Raw genomic sequence first — 20,587 nt, 5'->3', positions numbered from 1 at the left:
TGAGGCCAGAGTTCTGTTTAGGACATTTGCCATTCTATGAGTCTGCTGTGTATCCTGTTTCCCATGCAGGATCTTTCTCTGCTTTTTAATTCTATCAATTATTATTTGCAGACACTTGTCTTATTTATGTAATCCCTTTCATACTTAATCTTACCCAGATTTCCTTTCACAACTGCTTTTTCTCTTTGATTATTTACTTAAGTTTCAAAATGTTTTATATATTTTTACTAAAATGTAATAATTGTACATATGTATGGGGCACAATATGATTTCTCACTGCATGTCTACATGTTTACTGATCAAATTAAGATAACTAGTGTCTCTAGCTCCTTTTGTTTTTAATGTGTATAGATTTGAGCTCTTCAGTTTTTCATCACAACTGCTTTCTAAGATTTTGAAAAAGAAAATCTCTCATTTGTGATTTTATGGGCCATTTTATTAGAGAATAAAAATGAATATTTCAATTGAAACATTTTTAAACACTGGAATTGGCTTTGAGAAAGTGACTTATTCCAATAACAGAATTTCAAATTTTAATGTAATTTAGTTGGATTTCTACTTTTTGCTTTCAGAAACTTTAAGGAGAGCCTAATAGAATGACTGAAGATTATTAAAAATAATTTATCATGATGAATCATTATATTTTTGACATGTAATTTTAAAAATTTAGAGTTGACATTGTTTTAAAAGAAATTTTTTAACTACTATTTAGCGTGTGAACAAAGTCTCTTAGAAATTGCATCTATTAAATAAAATAAGGAATTTGATGCTAATCTTGGTTTCATTCTAGCAATATTCATTCATTAAGAGATGTATTTCTACTAAAAGATTACTTTGTATACACAATAATTATTTATCAAAATTCATAATATGTTTTGATTAATTAAGTGCATATAACAGTCGTAATGACAGTACAGATAATTTTTGACACCTAAATAATTATGTTCTTGGGAAGTTTAGAGAAAATATTGTTTTAACAGAAAAGGATAATAGTTACTGATTTTTTCAACAAATTATTCAAATTTATTTGGTGAGTGTCCACTGCATTTTGGACATTGTTCAGTGCCTGTAAAGGACACATCAGTGAAAAAACAGATGAAAATCCCTGTCATAGTGAAGTTTATGTTGTAACATGGGAGGTAGACAAGAAAAAGCAACTCTATCAATTAACTTTATAGTATATTAAATATTGATAATTGCAATGGAAAAATTAGATCAAGTTAAGGCAGATAAAGAATTTAGTAGGATCAGTGTGCCATTTTATATAATGTAAGATATTGGAGGCAACACCAGTTAGGTAGTTCATTGGATATAAATGTATGGAATTCAGAAAACAGCGTGAAATAGAGATTTAAATTTAGGAGTAGTATCTATTTAATGTCAGGGAATTATAGGAGACTTCTAGTGGTATAGCTCTAATTAAAGAAGATAACAAGGTATAAGAGTCATTGACACCTGAGACCCTCCCACATTAGGAGGGTGGAAGATAAGGAGGAAATTGGAAAAGAGTCTGACAAGAAGTGACAAATACGGTAGGAGGAACAAGAATGTGGCATCTTGTAAGATAAGAGAATGAAGTATATCAAGGAGAAGCACATAATCAATTGTGTCAAATGCTGCCAATCATTCAAGAAAGATGAGTACTGAAACTTGCCAATATTAAATGGCTGGATTTATCAATCGGATGGAGAATTTGACTCAGTGATGTGGTAGGGCAGTGAAAATCTGGGTGGAGTGAATTTGTGAGACAATAAGAGAAGACTTTAAAGCAACAAATCTAGAGAATTCTTTTTGCTAATAAGGATGGCAAAAACAAATATGCTGGTAACTGTTAGGGAAAATGAGATTGAAAAGTTTTTGTTTTTAAGATGGGAAAAATAGTAACATTTTTATCCATTAGAAATGATTCAGTTAAGAGATAGCAATGAGGATGTAGGGCAAAAAAGAGAAAATGCTTAGAGCACTTCTTTTTGGAAGGTGGTTGGAGATCTAGTGTATAAGTAGGTGACTGGTTTTAGGTGGGAGCACAGATAGGTCATTTACATACTCAGAGCATACCACATACAGTTATATAGAGACAGAGATGGGGTAGAAGGGGACAAAGTTTTCTTCAGATTGCTTCACTTTCTTTAGTAAAGCTATCAATAAAATGTTTTCAGAAATAAAAGTGTTTTCTCAGAATAAAATTTTATAGGAGAAATTGAATATAAATAAGGAGAAACTTAAAAAAAAAAACATGTATTTATTGAAAGGCAGAACAACAGAGAGAGTAGGGATAGGGACAGAAAAAGAGAGAAATCTTCCATCTAATCATTCCCTCCCCATAGGACCTCCAACAACCATGCTTGGACTGTAAAGAAACCAGGAGACTGGAATTCCATCTGGGTCTCTCACATGAGTGGCAAGGACCCAAGTACATTCGCTGCTTTCCCAAGTGTACTAGCAAACTCAATCAGAAGTAGAGCATCCAAGATACAAACTGGCACTGTGATGTGGAATGCCAGAATTGCAAGTGGTGGTATAATCCTCTGTGCCACAATGCCAGCTCCTGGAGAAACTTTATAAAAACTATTGGGAGTTGTATGAGCAGAAATATTTAGATTATATAAGATAACATATTGGCCAGATAATTTCTAATATTATAATGTTCTAGTTACCCAATACAGAAATAAAAATTTATTATCTTTCTCTTTCATATCCAAGTTCCATGATACCTCACATTTTCCACATTTCTTGATACTCATCTCTTGACTGTGCAGTCCAAACACATGCTTTTATTATTTTTTTTACTTACATTACTATTATAACTTCATAATTAGTTTTCCAAATCAACTCATACCCCCTCCAATATACAATGCCAGATACAATTTTGAAAGAATAGTTCCAAATAAGTCTACTTCATGTTCAGAAACCTCAATGGAGTTTTTCAGCTAACAAATAAAATACAAATTTTTCTGTCAGACAACAAGACCCTCCATTAATCCTGCATTTCTAATGTTAATTCCTATTACCACACTGTCAATATATCATATCTTTGCTAAACTAGACTAAACTCTGGATAGTATCTATTTTGTCATCTATTTCCTTTTCCTAAAATGCAATCTAATTGTATTTCTGCTAGTTCAAGTCTCATGGGGACACTTATAAAATCTCTCCTTGATTACAAAGAAGTGCTATTTTCTGTCCTCTGAATTCCTGCTCTGTTTTGCTTTTTTTCTTTTTGTTATGTTATGGCTTATATTAGAATTTTATGTATATTTATTTTTCTTTATCATATTATAACACTTTGCGGATAATTGTATTGCTTACAACTTTTTGTTTGTTTGTTTTTTCAGTGCCTAAGCGTAGTTCTTATACAAGATTAAATGTTCAGTAAGTCAGTAAGTACATCTTCAATTGGGTTAAACTCCATGCCTGTAGTTGCACTTGTGTTTTGTGACTAAAGAAGGAGTCACTTAACTTTAGATACTAGAAATTGCAGTCTTATATAATCACTTAATAGAAGTGATATTTGGGTAACATCAATAAGACCAACACTTTCCCCAAAGTAAATGTATAATCTCTTTAACAATATAGGAAATAATAGATTCAACAATAATATTCCTAGTTATAATAACAATTTTATGTAATAGTATTCAAGAACAATTATAATCACTTTAAAATATAAACTCTTGAAACCCAGGTATAAACCAGTTGTCAGAAATAGGTTTGGAGATAGGCATGTAGACTAGGGGTTGAGAAGCTGGTTAAGATGCTATGCCACATATAAATGTGCCTGGGTTCAATACCTCATTTTTTTTTAACTTTTATTTAATGAATATAAATTTCCAAAGTACAGCTTATGGATTACAATGGCTTCCACCCCCATAACTTCCCTCCCACCCGCAACCCTCCCCTTTCCTTCTCCCTCTCCCCTTCCATTCACATCAAGATTCATTTTCAATTCTCTTTATATACAGAAGATCAGTTTAGCATACATTAAGTAAAGATTTCAACAGTTTGCTCCCACACAGAAACATAAAGTGAAAAATACTGTTTGAGTACTAGTTATAGCATTAGATCTCAATGTACAGCACACTAAGGACAGAGATCCTACATGAGGAGTAAGTGCACAGTGACTCCTGTTGTTGACTTAACAAATTGACACTCTTGTTTATGGCATCAGTAATCACCCTAGGCTCTTGTCATGAGTTGCCAAGGCTATGGAAGCCTTTTGAGTTCACCAACTCTGATCATATTTAGACAAGGTCATAGTCAAAGTGGAAGTTCTCTCCTCCCTTCAGAGAAAGGTACCTCCTTTTTTGATGACCTGTTCTTTCCACTGGGATCTCACTCACGGAGATCTTTCATTTAGGTCTTTTTTTTTTTTCCAGAGTGTTTTGGCTTTCCATGCCTAATACTTTCATGGGCTTTTCAGCCAGATCTGCATGCCTTAAGGGCTGATTCTGAGGCCAGAGTGCTGTTTAGGACATCTGCCATTCTATGGGTCTGCTGTGTATCTCGTTTCCCATGTTGGATTGTTCTCTCCCTTTTTTATTCTATCAGCTAGTATTTGTAGACACTAGTCTTGTTTATGTGATTCCTTTGGCCCTTAGTCCTATCATTATGATCAATTGTGAACAGAAATTGATCACTGGGACTAGTGAGATGGCATTGGTATATGCCACCTTGATGGGATTGAATTGGAATCCCCTGGTATGTTTCTAACTCTACTGTTTGAGGTAAGTCAGCTTGAGCATGTCCCAAATTGCACATCTCTTCCCTCTCTTATTCCCACTCTTATATTTAACAGCAATCACTTTTCAGTTAAGTTTCAACATTTGAGAATAACTGTGTATTGATTACAGTATTCAACCAAAAGTATTAAGTAAAACAAACAAAAAAAAATACTAAGAGGGATAACGTATTAAGTTGTTCATCAACAGTCAGGGCAAGGGCTGACCAAGTCACCGTTTCTCATAGTGTTCATTTCACTTTAACAGGTTTCCTTTTTGATGCTCAGTTAGTTTTCACCTATCAGGGAGAACCTGTGGTATTTGTCCCTTTGGGACTGGCTTATTTCACTCAGCATAATGTTTTCCAAATTGCTAACAGGGATTACTTTTCAGTTAAAATTTAAACACCTAAGAATAATTGTGTGTTAATTACAGAGTTCAACCAATAATACTAGAACAAAAAAAATACTAAAATGGATAAAGTATTACATTGTACATCAACAGTCAGGACAAGAGCTGATCAAGTCACTGTTTCTCATAGTGTCCATTGCACTTCAACAAGGTTCCCCTTTGGTGCTCAGTTAGTTGTCGCCGATCAGGGAGAACATATGATGTTTGTCCCTTTGGGACTGACTTAATTCACTCAGCATGATGTTTTCCAAATTCCTCCATCTTGTTGCAAATGACCGGATTTCATTGTTTTTGACTGCTGTATAGTATTCTATAGAGTACATGTCCCAAAATTTCTTTATCCAGTCTACTGTTGATGGGCATTTGGGTTGGTTCCAGGTCTTAGCTATTGTGAATTGAGCTGCAATAAACATTAATTTGCAGACAGCTTGTTTGTTTGCCAATTTCATTTCCTTTGGGTAAATTCCAAGGAGTGGGATGGCTGGGTTGAATGGTAGGGTTATATTCAGGTTTCTGAGGAATCTCCAGACTGACTTCCATAGTGGCTTAACCAGTTTGCATTCCCACCAACAGTGGGATAGTGTCCCTTTTTCCCCCCACATCCTCTCCAGCATCTATTGTTGGTAGATTTCTGAATGTGAGCCATTCTAACCGGGGTGAGGTGAAACCTCATTGTGGTTTTGATTTGCATTTCCCTGATTGCTAGTGATCTTGAACATTTTTTCATGTGTCTGTTGGCCATTTGGATTTCCTCTTTTGAGAAATGTCTATTGAGGTCCTTGGCCCATCTCTTAAGTGGGTTGTTTGTTTTGATGTTGTGGAGTTTCTTGATTTCTTTGTAGATTCTGGTTATCAACCCTTTATCTGTTGCATAGTTTGCAAATATATTTTTTCCCATTCTGTCGGTTGCCTCTTCACTTTCCTGACTGTTTGTTTTGAAGTACAGAAACTTCTCAATTTGATGCAATCCCAAATGTTAATTTTGGTTTTGACTGCCTGTGCTTCTGGGGTCTTTTCCAAGAAGTCTTTGCCGATACCTATATCTTGCAGGGTTTTTCCAATGCTCTCTAGTAATTTGATGGTGTTGGGTTGTAGATTTAAGTCTTTAATCCATGTTGAGTGAATTTTTGTATAAGGTGAAAGGTAGGGGTCTTACTTCATGATTCTGCACGTGGAAATCCAATTTTCCCAGCACCATTTATTGAATAGACTGTCCTTACTCCAGGGATTGGTTTTAGATCCTTGATCAAATATGAGTTTGATTTTGCATTGAGGTTTTTCAAAATGGTCTCATTTCATTTTATCTTTCAGTGTAAATTTTTCTTCAAGCTTCTGTATCATTCTACCTAGCAATTTTTGCTAAAGGAAACAACCTATGATTGACTGTTTGAAGATACATATACATATATTGGACAACTAAAATCTATAAGAGCAGAGAGGTATGGCATACTATTTTTAATTGTTAAGTGCTGTCTAAAGTCAAATTTATCATTTTAATGATGGAAACTAGAGAAAAATTATAAGAAATTCTATTGTAGTTGTAGATGAGTATGATTTTTGATTAATTAATTTATATGTAGGCAACAAATTTCATATATTTCATATATATAGTTTTAAGAACATAACAATACTTCCAACCCTCCCGCCTCCTTACTTTCTTATTTTTCTTCTGTTTTTTTTTGTGATAACGTGAATCCAATTTCCTTTTTAATCACAAGCTTAATCCTCCACTATATAAAGAATTCAGCAAGTATGAAGTATAAAAACCACTGTTCCTCAGGAATAGAGACAAGGGCTATAAAAATAATCAAATCTCAAGATGTAAATTTCACTCATACATATTATATAAGTATTATTAATAATTTAGATGTTTGATACTATCATATTTTGTTTAAGTACTTTTGCCAACTGAGTAATCTTTAAAAATAATTATTTGAAATTTTGGCTACTTGAATTTAGTGCTTGGTACAAAACTACATTTTCTGCCTGGCTTGCATCTTTGATTGCCCTATTAAAGTTTGATTCTAAACAAAGCAAAGCACCAGTGATTGATTCATGGAATAGTATTTCACCAGGCATCCAGCATGGATGGAAAGCTATGGTGAGTGATGTAAGTTGAAGCAATAATGATTACTCGCTCTATTAGGTATAATATTTGTTGGTCAAAGTAATATTTTAATTTAAAAGCAGTAACTATTTTTGTGTGAGCTTAATAAATAACAATCCATTACATGCAAATATTTTCAGCATGTAAGTACTAGACAAGTTATTAATGAGATGTTTTATATTCCTTTTCTTTCTTAAGCCTTCAAAATCCAGTGTGTATTTAAAATATCTCAATTCACGAACTAAATTTATCAGGCATCTTGAACTATTTTTATAGAGTTCATAAAATTTACCCTGAACAGTCATTTTACACACCCAGATTGTTCCAAACTTATTTAAAAGATTGTCAGCAACCAAACTATCAATAAAATCATGTTTTTCTGTTATATTTGCATCCACTTTAACAAACTTCTTCATTTCTTTTAGAAGAGCTGATTAGACTTTGAAACTAGAGCATACCAATTTGAAAACTCCATCTGTACAAGTTAAGTATATTTAATACCTCATGTCAATTTAGTATTATTAATATGAAATTCACATTAGAGTTGAAAAGCAAACCTAAATTTACCACAGTCAATAAAATTGTTTTTATAGCCAATTTATATGATGTTTTGGTTATAATTAAAATCTACATATTGAACCATGCTAGGTAAATGTATAAATCTTAATTTTGAGAAAGGTTTTCACTTCAACATAAGTTCTAACACCTGTTTAGTAAGGTAATAAATGAGTTTTTCCTCTCAGCTTGATATTGGTGAAAAAGCATGACATCCTGTGATTTTATATATTTGATTATTTCTTGTTTCATGGCAGTCTTAAATTTGATAAAAATACAGTAGCTCTTTTAAAAATCTTTTATGATTCAACCAATGAGGCTTGAGAAAGAGCACAAAATTGGTAATGATTCTCGGAATTTGTACATATTTATTGAATTTATTTAGCAATTGTACCCATGGCATTTTTGCAAAAGTATACTTTATAAAATTGAACAAAAATTTTCTCTCTCACACAGTATGAAATAATAAATAATAGTCTCTTGTGTTAGGAAAAAAGGCCTTATACTTACTGATTACAAGACTTACTACAGGTCGGCGCTGCAGCTCACTAGGCTAATCCTCCACCTGCGGCGCCGGCACCCCGGGTTCTAGTCCCGGTCGGGGCGCTGGATTCTGTCCCGGTTGCCCCTCTTCCAGGCCAGCTCTCTGCTATGGCCCAGGAGTGCAGTGGAGGATGGCCCAAGTGCTTGGGCCCTGCACCCCATGGGAGACCAGGAGAAGCACCTGGCTCCTGCCTTCAGATCAGCATGGTGCGCCAGCCGCAGTGCGCCAGCCACGGCGGCCATTGGAGGGTGAACCAACGGCAAGGGAAGACCCTTCTCTTTCTCTCTCTCTCTCCTTGTCCACTCTGCCTGTCAAGAACAAAATAAGTAAGGAGTTTTTAATAAATGTAGAGTTTCACTTGAGGAAGATGAAAAAACTTTTGGAGATGGATGCTGGTATGGATGTATAAAAGTGTGAATGTATTTAATATTATGGAACTATTCTCTTAAGGATGGTTAAAATAATAAATGCCATGTGAATGCAATATCCAGTAGTAATAAACAATGACAAAAATCCAGAAAATAACAAAAATTGGTAAGGATGTGGAGATAGTAAAACATTTGTGCACCATTGAGGGGGAATATAATATGATACTTATCCTGTGGGATTTTTTTTTTTAATTTATAAAATAGGGCAGATGTTACTACACTATGGGTTAAGCCACTGTTAGATCTTCCATCTGTTGATTCATTCCCCAAATACCTACAACAGCCAAAGCTGGTACAGGATGAAGCCAAGACTCAGGAACTTCATTTGGATCTCTCTACATGGGTCGCAGGGATTTAAGTCCTTGAGCCATCATCTGCATCTCAAATGCACATTAACAGTCTCTCTCTCCCTATCCCCCCTCTTACTACAAAATCAGTTAATACATAGAAAATATTCCTTCCCATGATATTTACATGTACTACCTGAGACTTCCCAGGAAGACAGAGGATTGAATAGCTTTGTTGCCTGACAGATACTTTCCCAAGAATACAACCAAGGACGGATTTCTAAAATTTGCTTCCAAATGTTAAAAATTTTTTCCTATGCACTTAAATCAATAGCTTTCTCTTATCTTTGGTAGAAAGTCTTGATAATATTGTTTTAAAATTTGCTTGTTCCTTCAATGAAAATCGCTGACATTATAAAAAATATATACCTGAGGGCAAGTGTTTGGCCTAGTGATTAAGCCACAGGTTGGGATGTCCACATTCCCTATCTGAGTGCCTGAGTTTGAGTCCTAGCTACACACTTGGTTCTTTTTGCTAATGTGTACCCAGGAAGGCAGAAGATGGTGACTCAAATCGCTGTGTCTCTGCTACCCACGTGGGAAACTTAGATAGAGTTCCATTCTCCTAGCTTTTGCCTGTTTCAGCTTCAGCTATTGAGCATATTTGCAGAGTGAACCCAATGTATGGGAAATATCTCTCAGTTTGTCTCTCTGCCTTCCAAGTAAATAACATAATAATAAATATTGAACCAAAAGGAAAGAGGCTAGTTTCTGTGAATTGAAGTTTTTTAGAAAAGCTTTTTTAAAAAGTAGATGCAGTGTAAAATTTTCAGATCCAAATCATTTGTACCAGGTTATGAAAATATTGCACTGAAATATATACGAAATGCTTTAATTATATGCACATAAATTGTGGTCCTAAATTGCTAATAAGTAATTTGTTGTGATGAGTATTATGCTAAAAATGTATCATACCACATATATCAAATTTTACTTTTATAATAACCTTCAGAAATTGGCACTATTTGCATTTTATTGGTAGGGGAATTGATGTTCACAGAGGTTAATTAACCTGCTGTAAGTCACCTAGCTAGTAAGTTGTGGAGCTCAGAGTTTTAAAATGCATGCATGAAGTCCTTTCAGGTAGAGTGGTAGGTATCTTGTACAAAGCTCATAGCGTATTGCAAGTTGTGTTTTTTAGGAGAGAATCCAGGAAGCAGCTTCTGTAATGATCTGGTATCTTATTTTTCTAGAAAAAATTTATGTGTTTTGGCTGACCAGAATTTGGGAGACTCAAAACACAAAATTTTGTAAGCAAAATAAAATTCAGACCCTGAGAGGCTGAATGGAAGTTATTCAAACTTCTAAATCCCACCCCTTTATTCCTTCCCACTAAGAAACAAAGCAAGCAAGCATTCTTTAAATAAATGTTAGACTGGTAATAATAGTATTACCTTATTAATTTAGACATCAATTGACTTGAAATAAATGATAAAGCCCTCAGAATTAGGCTGAACAATATTTTGAAGGAGACTTCCATGAAGGGATTTCTGCTACAAAATAGGCTAGTGGGAAAGATTGTGGACTTTGGAATTGATCCCAAAACTAAATTCAGACTACCAGTTTTACATTATGTATCTTCAGCCAAATTATTTAATTTTTTCAGAGCCTCAATTTTATCATCAGAAAATGGTAACAATCCATATGTCACAGGATTATTTGCTTCAATTTTAATAGCACAAACATCTCTCTTTTGTGTGTAGATCCCAAATGTGGTGTCTTTTCATGGTGATATACTTCATGGTATCTTTTGGAACTACTCATGGTGTCTTTCGAAGTCGAAGGTCCATAAACCCTGAAGCGAATATGAATATTGTGAGTTGTTAGGAAATAATTTTAAGCTGGTTGAATATCTTAGAATGCTATTCTTCAAACTTTCGAGTTTTTAAGATAATAGATTTATAACCATACATAATAATATCTGCATTTATATATTTTGATATAAGTCAAATAATGTTCTTCACCTACTATTATATAGTTTATAGTTTTCCATTTGACCTTATTCTATCTCTGAAATGAAAATATACATAAACAGGATCAAACATTTGGCCTAGCATTTAAAAATCTGCTTGGAACACTCTCATCCAATATCAGAGTGACTGGGTTCTAATCTCAGTTTTGCTCCCAATTTTAGCTTCCTGCCATTGCACACCCTGAGAGTCAGCCAGTGTTGATTCAAGGGATTGGGTCTATACCACCCATTGAGACCTGTATTGAGTTTGGGGCCTCTGACATTGGTCTGGCTCAGCCTCAGTTATTGCAGGCATTTGAGAAAAGAACTAGCAGATGGGAACACTTTCTCTCTCTCTCCCTCTCCTCCTCCTCCTCCTCTTCCTTCTCCCCCTCCCCACCCTTCTCTCCCTCCCTTCTTCTCAAATAAGTGTTTAAAAAATAAAAATGTATATAAATTTATCCATACCCTCATAGGGGACTTCTGTTTTCTACATAGTCACATAAAAATTTCAGATGTAAGATGAGAGATATGCATAGATACGCAAGCTTTTACATATACACATATATTTTTAAATTATATAAGAATGAGTAGGAAAAAGAAAGTTACTGAACTTAGGAGAAAATTAGAGAAACCTTTTTGAAGGTAGGAATTTTTTTTCATTTTTTTATCATTGAATTCCTAGTTTGTAAGAGTAGTGCTTATTAGATGTTTGTAAGTACTTATTACCTGCATGAATCAGTAAATTAAAGGAAATGAAAAACAGCAAGCCTGAGTTTGAGAGAAAATACCAGTGTTTGTTATTACATAATAGATCAGAAAAAGCAAACTCTTCAATTTAATCAGCCAACAATACTGTGCTAAAAGATTTGCCTCTTTCTTTATCCAGAGCCAAATTATTTCCTACTGGGGCTATCCTGACGAAAAGTATGATATTGTAACTGAAGATGGTTATATCCTTGGCCTTTATAGAATTCCTTATGGGAAGACAAATAATAATAACTCAGGTAATACTCAACTGAAGATAGAGGTATGACTATCTGGGGCCTGAAGTTCTTAACCTTACCATTTCTTCTTAGTGTACTAAGAACAAGAAAACAAGGTTAAGTGAACAATTAGCTTTTCCTGTACAGGTATCTTCCTGCAAGCCTCAAGAGTCTCCACTTGCTTCCTGTTCAGAGAGTGGTTTTAAATGCTTTGGGGGATGCTTACTATGCCTGGAGAAAAACATTTTCTCCTTGGGAACCAGGGCTTATACACCTATACGACCTTAAATTGTGAGGACAGGAAGCACACAACCCTGAGTGATGATGAACAGTTTCCTTTCCTAATCCCACCTCTTGTTCCTCAGACCCATGTATTCTACTTCTTAAAGAATCAAGAGTATATTGTAACCACTTGTTGGAGGTTTATAGTGAATTGTGAAGGTGGTACTTATAAGATGTCATCTCCCATCTGGCATCTCCACTCAGCCTTAAAGAGGTTGTGTCATTGCTGTATCAGCATCATAATCCCTTGCTGGGATTATATCATGACCATATACCAAAGGATGCATCTTCTTTGACATGAAATGCAGCACTTGATTTCTGATAATCCTGTGAATGGTTCTCTGTTATTTTAGACCCTTTGTGAACTCTTACTGCTGGTTGAGGACTTGGAAGGAAACACCATGGCAAAAATGTGTATCAATCCTAGTTATAATAAAGAGGTCTTATGTACATTAGAAGTGTCTAATGGACTCAATATTCTCAAAGTTTCCAGTTTGGTCTCCTGAAGAAATAGTACCATGTCAGGTCTCTTTGGCTGACAAGTCAGACATACTTTCCTGACAGGAGCTGGATCTACCTTCGTGGGACGGGCCATTGATTAGCCTAAGACGAGCAGCAGACCTCATTGAACAGGTGGCTCAAAACAGTGGCTGTCCAACACCTATTGGCTGTTTCATCCTCAACACTTGGTTGGATACTGCTGCTTCTGCACTATATGCAGGGTTTGTTACCTTTCCTATACTCCTCCCACCCACCTCTGAATACACATACAAACCCACAGAGATTGAGTATTGTTCTAGAAGGCAAATAAAGGCATCAGAGCAGCATTTCTTGTCCCTTCCAAATGGTTGCTGTTCCCTCTCACAGGTCAGTAGCACAATGAACATTTTTCATAAGTCTTAGAAATCTTTTCTGTGACTATCCATTTGGGTTTCTTGGAAAAGAGGTTTCAAGAGTGTGTACTTCCTGAATTTCTACGATAGCTGTGGGCTTCAGAATGTCCTGTGAGCCTTAACTTGGTCTTTACTGATTCAGTTACTCTACTTAACCTATTTTCATATGCCTCCTCTCTTCCTGTAAGCACCTGTCTCTCCTTAGACATGGGGCCAGATTTTTGCTTTATGAACGTAATTCTCTGATGAGTTTTTAAAAGGCCATTAATTGAGCTTAGTTCAGTTCTTTTTCATTGTCAGAGTGAGAGTGACACCACTTTTACTGCATCCCACAATGTAAACAACAGTTTTCCATTTCTAAGCTTTAAAATTCTGCAGGTGTCCACCTCATCAGTGCATTTTTAAACTTTATAATTGAGTCTGATGTTATAGTAAAGTACTCCCATATGAACAAGTTCTCCTTTATGATAAAATGGGTGAGAGTATATGTATAAATTCCCACCTGAGGTGCTTGGAAATAGGATTGCTTTGCATTTTGTGTTTTTTATGTTTTGAAATATTTACATATACAATATGAGCTATCTTTGGGGTGCAAACCAAGCTAAATACTAAATTCATTTATATTTCATACACACTTTGTACATATTGCCTGAAAGTAATTTTGTATAGTATTTTTGTGTGGTTATATTTTGACTGTAACCTGTCACATTAACTGAGGTGCAGAATTTTCAATTTGTGGTTTTATGTTGGTGGTCACAAAGTTTTGGAACATTTGGAAATTAGATTTTTAGATTAGGTATGCTCACTCGCTCTCTTTCTCTCTCTCTCCCCTCTCCCTTCATATAAATATCCCCCAGGTGTCCAACACTCTTGGGATCCACTCAAGGCATACTCTATCAGTTCCTGCTGTTACATATTAGCCAGATCTTAAAGTTCCTTTAATATACAATCTCTCATTTTATTCAGTAGACCGCTCTACTTATTAAGTACTTCTTCAAATCATGTTAAAAACCTAACCACAGTTACTGATTGAAAGCCTAGGAAGGGATTAGGGTGGGACTTGAGGAAGGGAAACCTTGTCTCAAAAGTTGTCTAAGTCAGATGTGTCATTATCCTCCAGCAAAGAACAGTGCATCTCTTTAGTAGGCCCAGTGATGTCAAGGAAATCTGAAATTCATAATCTTAAGATATCTTCCTTTCAAGTCTCAGGACCCTACTTCTTCCCTTTCAGATCTCTGAATATGGCATGAGTTTTACCCAATGCTATAAATTCAAACTTCTTAATTTCTATTCATTCTTAAAATTAAGTCCTAACTTAGGTTTTAAACTCAGTTTGCCACCTGCCCATAAAAATGAGGGTCTGTAGACATTGCCAGGGAGGACTTATGACTTCTGCACTTGGCTTGGATTGGAGATTTGTTATCCTAAGCAGTCACTTTCTCTCCTTAAAACATCATTGGCACTAAGCAACAGTCGCTCGTTTCCATAGACCTTCTCTTTCCCTGTACTTTTCAACTGTCAAAGAGATCTTGTATGAGCTAGTTACCCCATCTGGATCACATTTCATTTCACTACAAGTGAATGTGTGGCAGTTGAAGTGCCATAGCATGTAATGTTCTTTTTATTTATTTATTTATTTATTTGACAGGTAGTTGTTATAAACAATGAGAGAGAGACAGAAAAGTCTTCCTCCCCAAATGGTCCCCACGGTCCGAAGCCAGGAGCCAGGTGTTTCTTCCTGGTCTCCCATGCGGATGCAGGGGTCCAGACACTTGGGTCATCCTCCATTGCCCTCCCGGGCCACAGCAGAGAGCTGGACTGGAAGAGGAACAACCGGGACTAGAACCTGGTGCACACATAGGATGCCAGCACCACAGGCGAGGATTAACCTAGTGAGCCGCGGCGCCGGCCTGTAATGTTCTTTCAGTACCCGACCTGCAAACCAGTGATATGATTCTCATTGCCAGCCAATGCACAAATAATCTGACTCTATAACCCTATCTTTAAGTGTCTGGTTCCTTGATCACTTTTGGTAGTAATTCTTAAGTCAAGTTCCCTAGACACAGAAACTATGACATGAATTTCAGGCATACGATTTATGAAGGGAATTTCAGGAAAAAGATGTGGAATACAGTAGAAAGCAGCTGAAGAGATTAATCAGGAATGTGGTCTCAACTCTAGTATATCTTCAACCTGGTACCATAAGGCAACGTAGAACGCAAGGTACAATGGAGATGGTCTAAACTTCGATGATGGAAGTCAGCCTATTGTATGTTTGTGTCAGTCAAACTGGGGGTTGATCTCTCTTTCCCATGAAATTAAATTATTCTAAAAGTGTCATTTCTCAAAAAAATGAGTATATATTTGGACTCTAGGAACTCTTGTGACTAAAACAGTGGCTCTAATGGTAATGATAATATTACCAATATTGAATATATCTGTGAAGATACGATTTTAAAATTATTTTATGTAATGTAAAAATGAGGATGTCATATAGAATATTTTATCTAATTTGTTACTTAAGATGTATGTAACCTCAAATTACTAATAGATATTTGTCTCTATGCTTGAAATATATATATATATATTAAAATGAGTCATATCCACTTGTCTATTTGAAAAAATCTATTAGTAAACTATATTAATTTCTTTGTTGTTTTTTAAAATTTACTTTATTCATTTGAAAGGCAGAATGACAGAGAGGGACACAGAGGGAAAGAGATCTTTTATATGCTTGTTCACTCCCCAAATGGTTGCAACTGCTGGGATTGGCACAGGCTGAAACCAGAAGGCCAGAACTCTATCTGGGTTTCCCACATGGATGGCAGGTGGACAATCATCCATTATCCTCCCAGGCATATTAGCAAGGAGCTGAACCAACACTATGATTTGGATTGCTCTTGTTGCAATTAGTGACTTAACCTGCCATGCCACAATGCTGGGCCCCCATTAGTGAACTATATTAAATAGCTCAAATATACAATGAGATTAAATATTAGTAACTTTACTGCATTTATGCAAACAATTTTAAAGTGTTTTTAATTTTTAAAAATTCTTCAAACTGTTAATATTAAAAGTTCGAATTCAACAGTTTGCACCCACACAGAAACATAAAGTGTAAAATACTGTTTGAATAAAACTTTACTTAATATATACTAAATTGATCTTCTGTATATAAAGAGAATTGAAAATGAATCTTGATGTGAATGGAATGGGAGAGGGAGCGGGAGATGGTAAGGTTGCAGGTGGGAGGGAAGTTATGGGGGAGGGAAGCCATTGTAATCCATAAGCTGTACTTTGGAAATTTATATTCATTAAATAAAAGTTTAAAAAAAAGATTTAATAAAGTTTCGACATTGTCTGAAAGAAAAAAAAGTTTGAAATCAGGAGCCAGCATTGTGATACAGGAAGTTAAGCCACCAGTTGTGATGCCTGCATAGCATATCAGAGCACTTGTTTGAGTTCAGTTGTTCTGCTTCCAATCCAGCTCCTTGCAAATGCACCTGTGAAAGCAGTGGAAGATGGCCCAAGTGCTTGGGCTGCCACCTGTGTGTGAGTCCTGGGTGAATATCCAGGCTCCTGGCTTCAGCCTGGTACAGCTCTGGCTGTTGGAGGCGTTTAGCGAAGCACAAAATGGAAGGTCTCTTGCTCTGCGTCTCTCCCTATCTCTCCATAACTCTGATTTTCAAATAAATCTTTTAAAAAAGGATTTAATTCAGATAAGAGGTTTTGTATAGAAACTACAAAAATTTAAAAGAAATGTCTTGCATTTTTTTTTTCCAGCTCAGAGACTTGTTGTATATTTGCAACATGGTTTGCTCACGTCTGCCAGCAGTTGGATTTCCAACCTTCCCAACAATAGCCTGGGCTTCGTTCTGGCAGATGCTGGTTATGATGTGTGGATGGGAAACAGCAGAGGGAGTACCTGGTCCAGGAAACATAAGTATCTGAAAACTAATTCCAAAGAATTCTGGGCTTTCAGGTACAAATAAAATGAAGTAACTATTCCCTTTATTTTATAATTGTATTGAACATTTTATTTTCTTATAGAATGAAGTAAAATAAAACATATGTCTCTGCTTAATTCAGGACTTTCCAAAGACCATTAAAATATATGTAAATTGTGGCTTGAAAATTAAAGAGTGATTGTTTGACTTTGAGCTTCTCATTTTTCAGCAGTAATCATTCTTTTTTTTATATATAGTAACTTATTGACTATCATCATACTTACTTGAACTACTTTTCCAGTCTGTAACTCATAAATTTCATCTACCTTACTGTGTGAAATACAGAAACGTCCTTTTTAATGACTGCCTTGTGGTTATCATATCTCCTTGACTTAGAAAACTCTTATTATACCAAGTAACTTCTTGATAATACTTGAAGAGGGTTGGAAATTGACTTTATTCATTTACCTACCTATTATCTTCAAATTTAACATAGCATTAATAGAAATTGCTCTTTTTATTTTCTTTTTTCTTTTGTAGTTTTGATGAGATGGCTAAATATGACCTTCCCGCTTCTATTGATTTTGTTCTGAAACAAACCGGACAAGAGGAAATATTTTATATAGGCCATTCACAGGGCACTACTATTGGTATGCCAAGAAAAAATATTACTAAATATCCCTAATTACTGTAAGGTTGTAGATATAAATTTCTTTTTAATTTGAGAGGCAGAGAGATAGACAGAGAGCTCCCATCTGTTGGTTCAATCCCCAGATGCTTGCAATAGCTAGGATTGAGCCAGAACCAGCAACCCAGAATCCAATTCCAGACTCCTGCATAAATGACAAGAAATCCAATTATTTGAACCATCACTGCTCCCTCCCCCAAGAGTTTGCATTGGTAGTAAACAAACCCAGGAGTTCTGACATGGGAGGTGGGCATCTTAACTGCTAGATTAAATGCCTACACACAGATATATTTCTAAAGGTTGTAGATAAGCTTCTAGACCTACAAGCAGAGCAAAACAAAAACTGAGACAAGGATAACATAGCAGCATGTTCCAGAAACTTACATGCTGTTTTTGATTCTCATAGTCTTTTTTTAGTCACAAAACATTGATTTTAAGCACAAGACTGTTTGCAGATTTGTTTGTTCATACTGTGTAAAAGAGCAGCCATTGGGGGGTGAACCAATGGAAAAGGAAGACCTTTCTCTCTGTCTCTCTTTCTCACTGTCCACTCTGCCTGTCAAAAAAAAAAAAAAAAGTTGGATATACATAGTTGTTAAGATGAAAGATGTGGTAAAAACAAAAGTGAGATCCGCAAATAGAAGTTTTATATTATGTTTGCTTTAAAATGTAGTATAGAGTATTATAGAAAATACTTGAAAATGCTAGTTTTTGCATTTAGATCAAACTTTGAAATGCCTTCCTATATTTGAAGATGACTAGAAAAGAAGTTTTCTATCCTCAGAATGTATTACAACTTCACTTTCAGAAATAAATGCTCTAAAACCTAAAATAATCCTCTTACATTGTTCTATAAACCCCTTTACTCTTATTCTACTTTGAAGGTAGAAAAAGCCATCTCACAATAGAAGGTAATATTAATAATACAATGAAGAGTATAATTTTCTTATAAGACTAATCCAATTCCTATAGAGAAAGCAAGTTGAGTAACAATTTAGTTCCATTTTCCATAGATTTTTTTCCACTGATATTTACTAACTATATGTATGTTTTAGTCCAAATTATCACCAGTTGATTATCTGGAACCTAGAATTTCCAAAAATTGAATAATTACAAAATAATGATGTGCCAGAGATCATTAATGCAGATATATATTATATTTGGGTACTTGGCTTTTCAGAACAAGCAAAAAAGAAAAATGAGCAGTTAGAAAGAGATATGTAACTAGATAAGGTGGCAAGAAGAGGAAAGATGACTATTTTCATATTAATGACTCCAAATAATCAATAAAATAAACCCAATTTTACTACCTTCCATGAAGGAGATAAGGCAAGGAGTTTTAAAATGTATGCAAAGTAATATTAAGGCTATTTTGTATTTATTGAGTCCCTGACCTAAAGTGTAAATTTTGCCTATCTGAAAATTTCACCTCATTTTCACCATTGCCAGTTACATAAATATTCATTATTATGCCTGATTTTTAAGCTATGGTGTTATAGGTCTGATTTATTACTAAATTAACATCATTTATGTTCTAAACCATTTTGTAATCCAAATTATTGTCACTATATCATGATCAATATAATGTCACATACTGGGTGACTGAAAATATTTGATAATTGAATTAAGAAATGAGTGAATAATTGTTTAGAAACTATGTATTTCAAACTTACACTTATTCTCTGTTATGATATTTTTTACATGTTAAGAATGGTTTTAAAGTAGATTACTGATTCATATCTTATTTTCTTTCAGCTTTCATAGCATTTTCCACCTTCCCAAAGATAGCTGAAAGAATAAAAATATTTTTTGCCTTAGCACCTGTTTTTTCTATTAAACACACAAAATGTCCTTTACTTAAAATGGCATACAAGTTGAAGTCAATAATCAAGGTGAGTTTGACCTTTCTTTTTGGTTATTGATAACCCAAAATAACAGTTAATCTGTGCTTTCCAGGAAAGAAGCCTTGACTCTATTTGCATAGCCACATGTATGAATTTAAGATTTTATATGTTATTTGTTTTGTTGAGACCACATGTTTTTAATTTACATTATAGTAAAATGCTTAATGTCGCCACTAAATAAAGAATTCAACAAATAATAAGTAAACAAGTCCAGTCAAGCAGGAAGATAAGCAAGGGCTATAAACAATAATCAAATGAAAAGGTATTCAACTTTACTCATATAAAGTAAATTATAAAATAGCCACAAAATCATTAAAATTATAGTATTATATAAATCCTATCAATCTGACAAATATTTTAAACAGCTTGACAAAACAGTGTATTTACAGCAAAAATGATACACACTGGCATTTCCTTTTTCTTTTTTAGCTCCCACATATAAGGGTGATATCTACAAAGGAATAGAGCTTTGCTCTTTGTACTTTTAGATACCTCATCATGAGAGGATATATAGTGGTCAAATCATTTCTATACTCTGCTTTAAAGAATTTTTCTTAACTCAAACATGTTAAACTCTATGGGAGAATTCATTTGGCTATATACATAGTAAACTTACCATGTCAATTTAAAAAGTATTTTAAAGAGAGGGTGTGTGTGAGTGTGTATAGGGGATGTGGAGAGAGAAGAAGAGAGAGAAAGATTTAAGAAATTTAAAATAATTTACTCATCAAATGCCTGCATCAGATGGAACTGAGCTGGTCTGAGGCTGGGAGCCAGAAATGTAATTCAAGATTCCTGTATAGGCAACAGGAACCCAATTACTTGAGCC

At 34.9% G+C, this 20,587-nt stretch overlaps 1 protein-coding gene across 19 annotated transcripts in view; it reads left to right on the top strand.

Annotated features, from left to right (window-relative positions):
* LIPJ (lipase family member J) overlaps positions 1-20,587 on the top strand; it is a 44,521-nt gene that overhangs the window by 7,461 nt on the left and 16,473 nt on the right. For 12 of the 19 annotated variants that reach the window (XM_051823347.3, XM_051823346.3, XM_051823329.3 and 9 more), the window contains exons 2-6: positions 10,811-10,922; positions 11,948-12,065; positions 17,003-17,201; positions 17,707-17,816; positions 19,610-19,746. In XM_051823347.3, coding sequence (XP_051679307.2) covers positions 10,811-10,922; positions 11,948-12,065; positions 17,003-17,201; positions 17,707-17,816; positions 19,610-19,746 — 676 coding nt within the window. Of the gene's footprint in view, positions 1-10,810; positions 10,923-11,947; positions 12,066-12,918; positions 13,049-17,002; positions 17,202-17,706; positions 17,817-19,609; positions 19,747-20,587 lie in introns of those variants that run through there. The other 7 variants (XM_089314819.1, XM_089314818.1, XM_089314817.1 and 4 more) reach the window with 2 other exon arrangements.

This window comes from Oryctolagus cuniculus, chromosome 15, assembly GCF_051225735.1.
Source record: "Oryctolagus cuniculus isolate XC-2025 breed Fujian yellow rabbit chromosome 15, ASM5122573v1, whole genome shotgun sequence".
NCBI lineage: Eukaryota > Metazoa > Chordata > Mammalia > Lagomorpha > Leporidae > Oryctolagus > Oryctolagus cuniculus.
The sequence above is the reverse complement of the archived record's forward strand: the minus strand, read 5'-3'. Positions and strand labels throughout refer to the sequence as shown.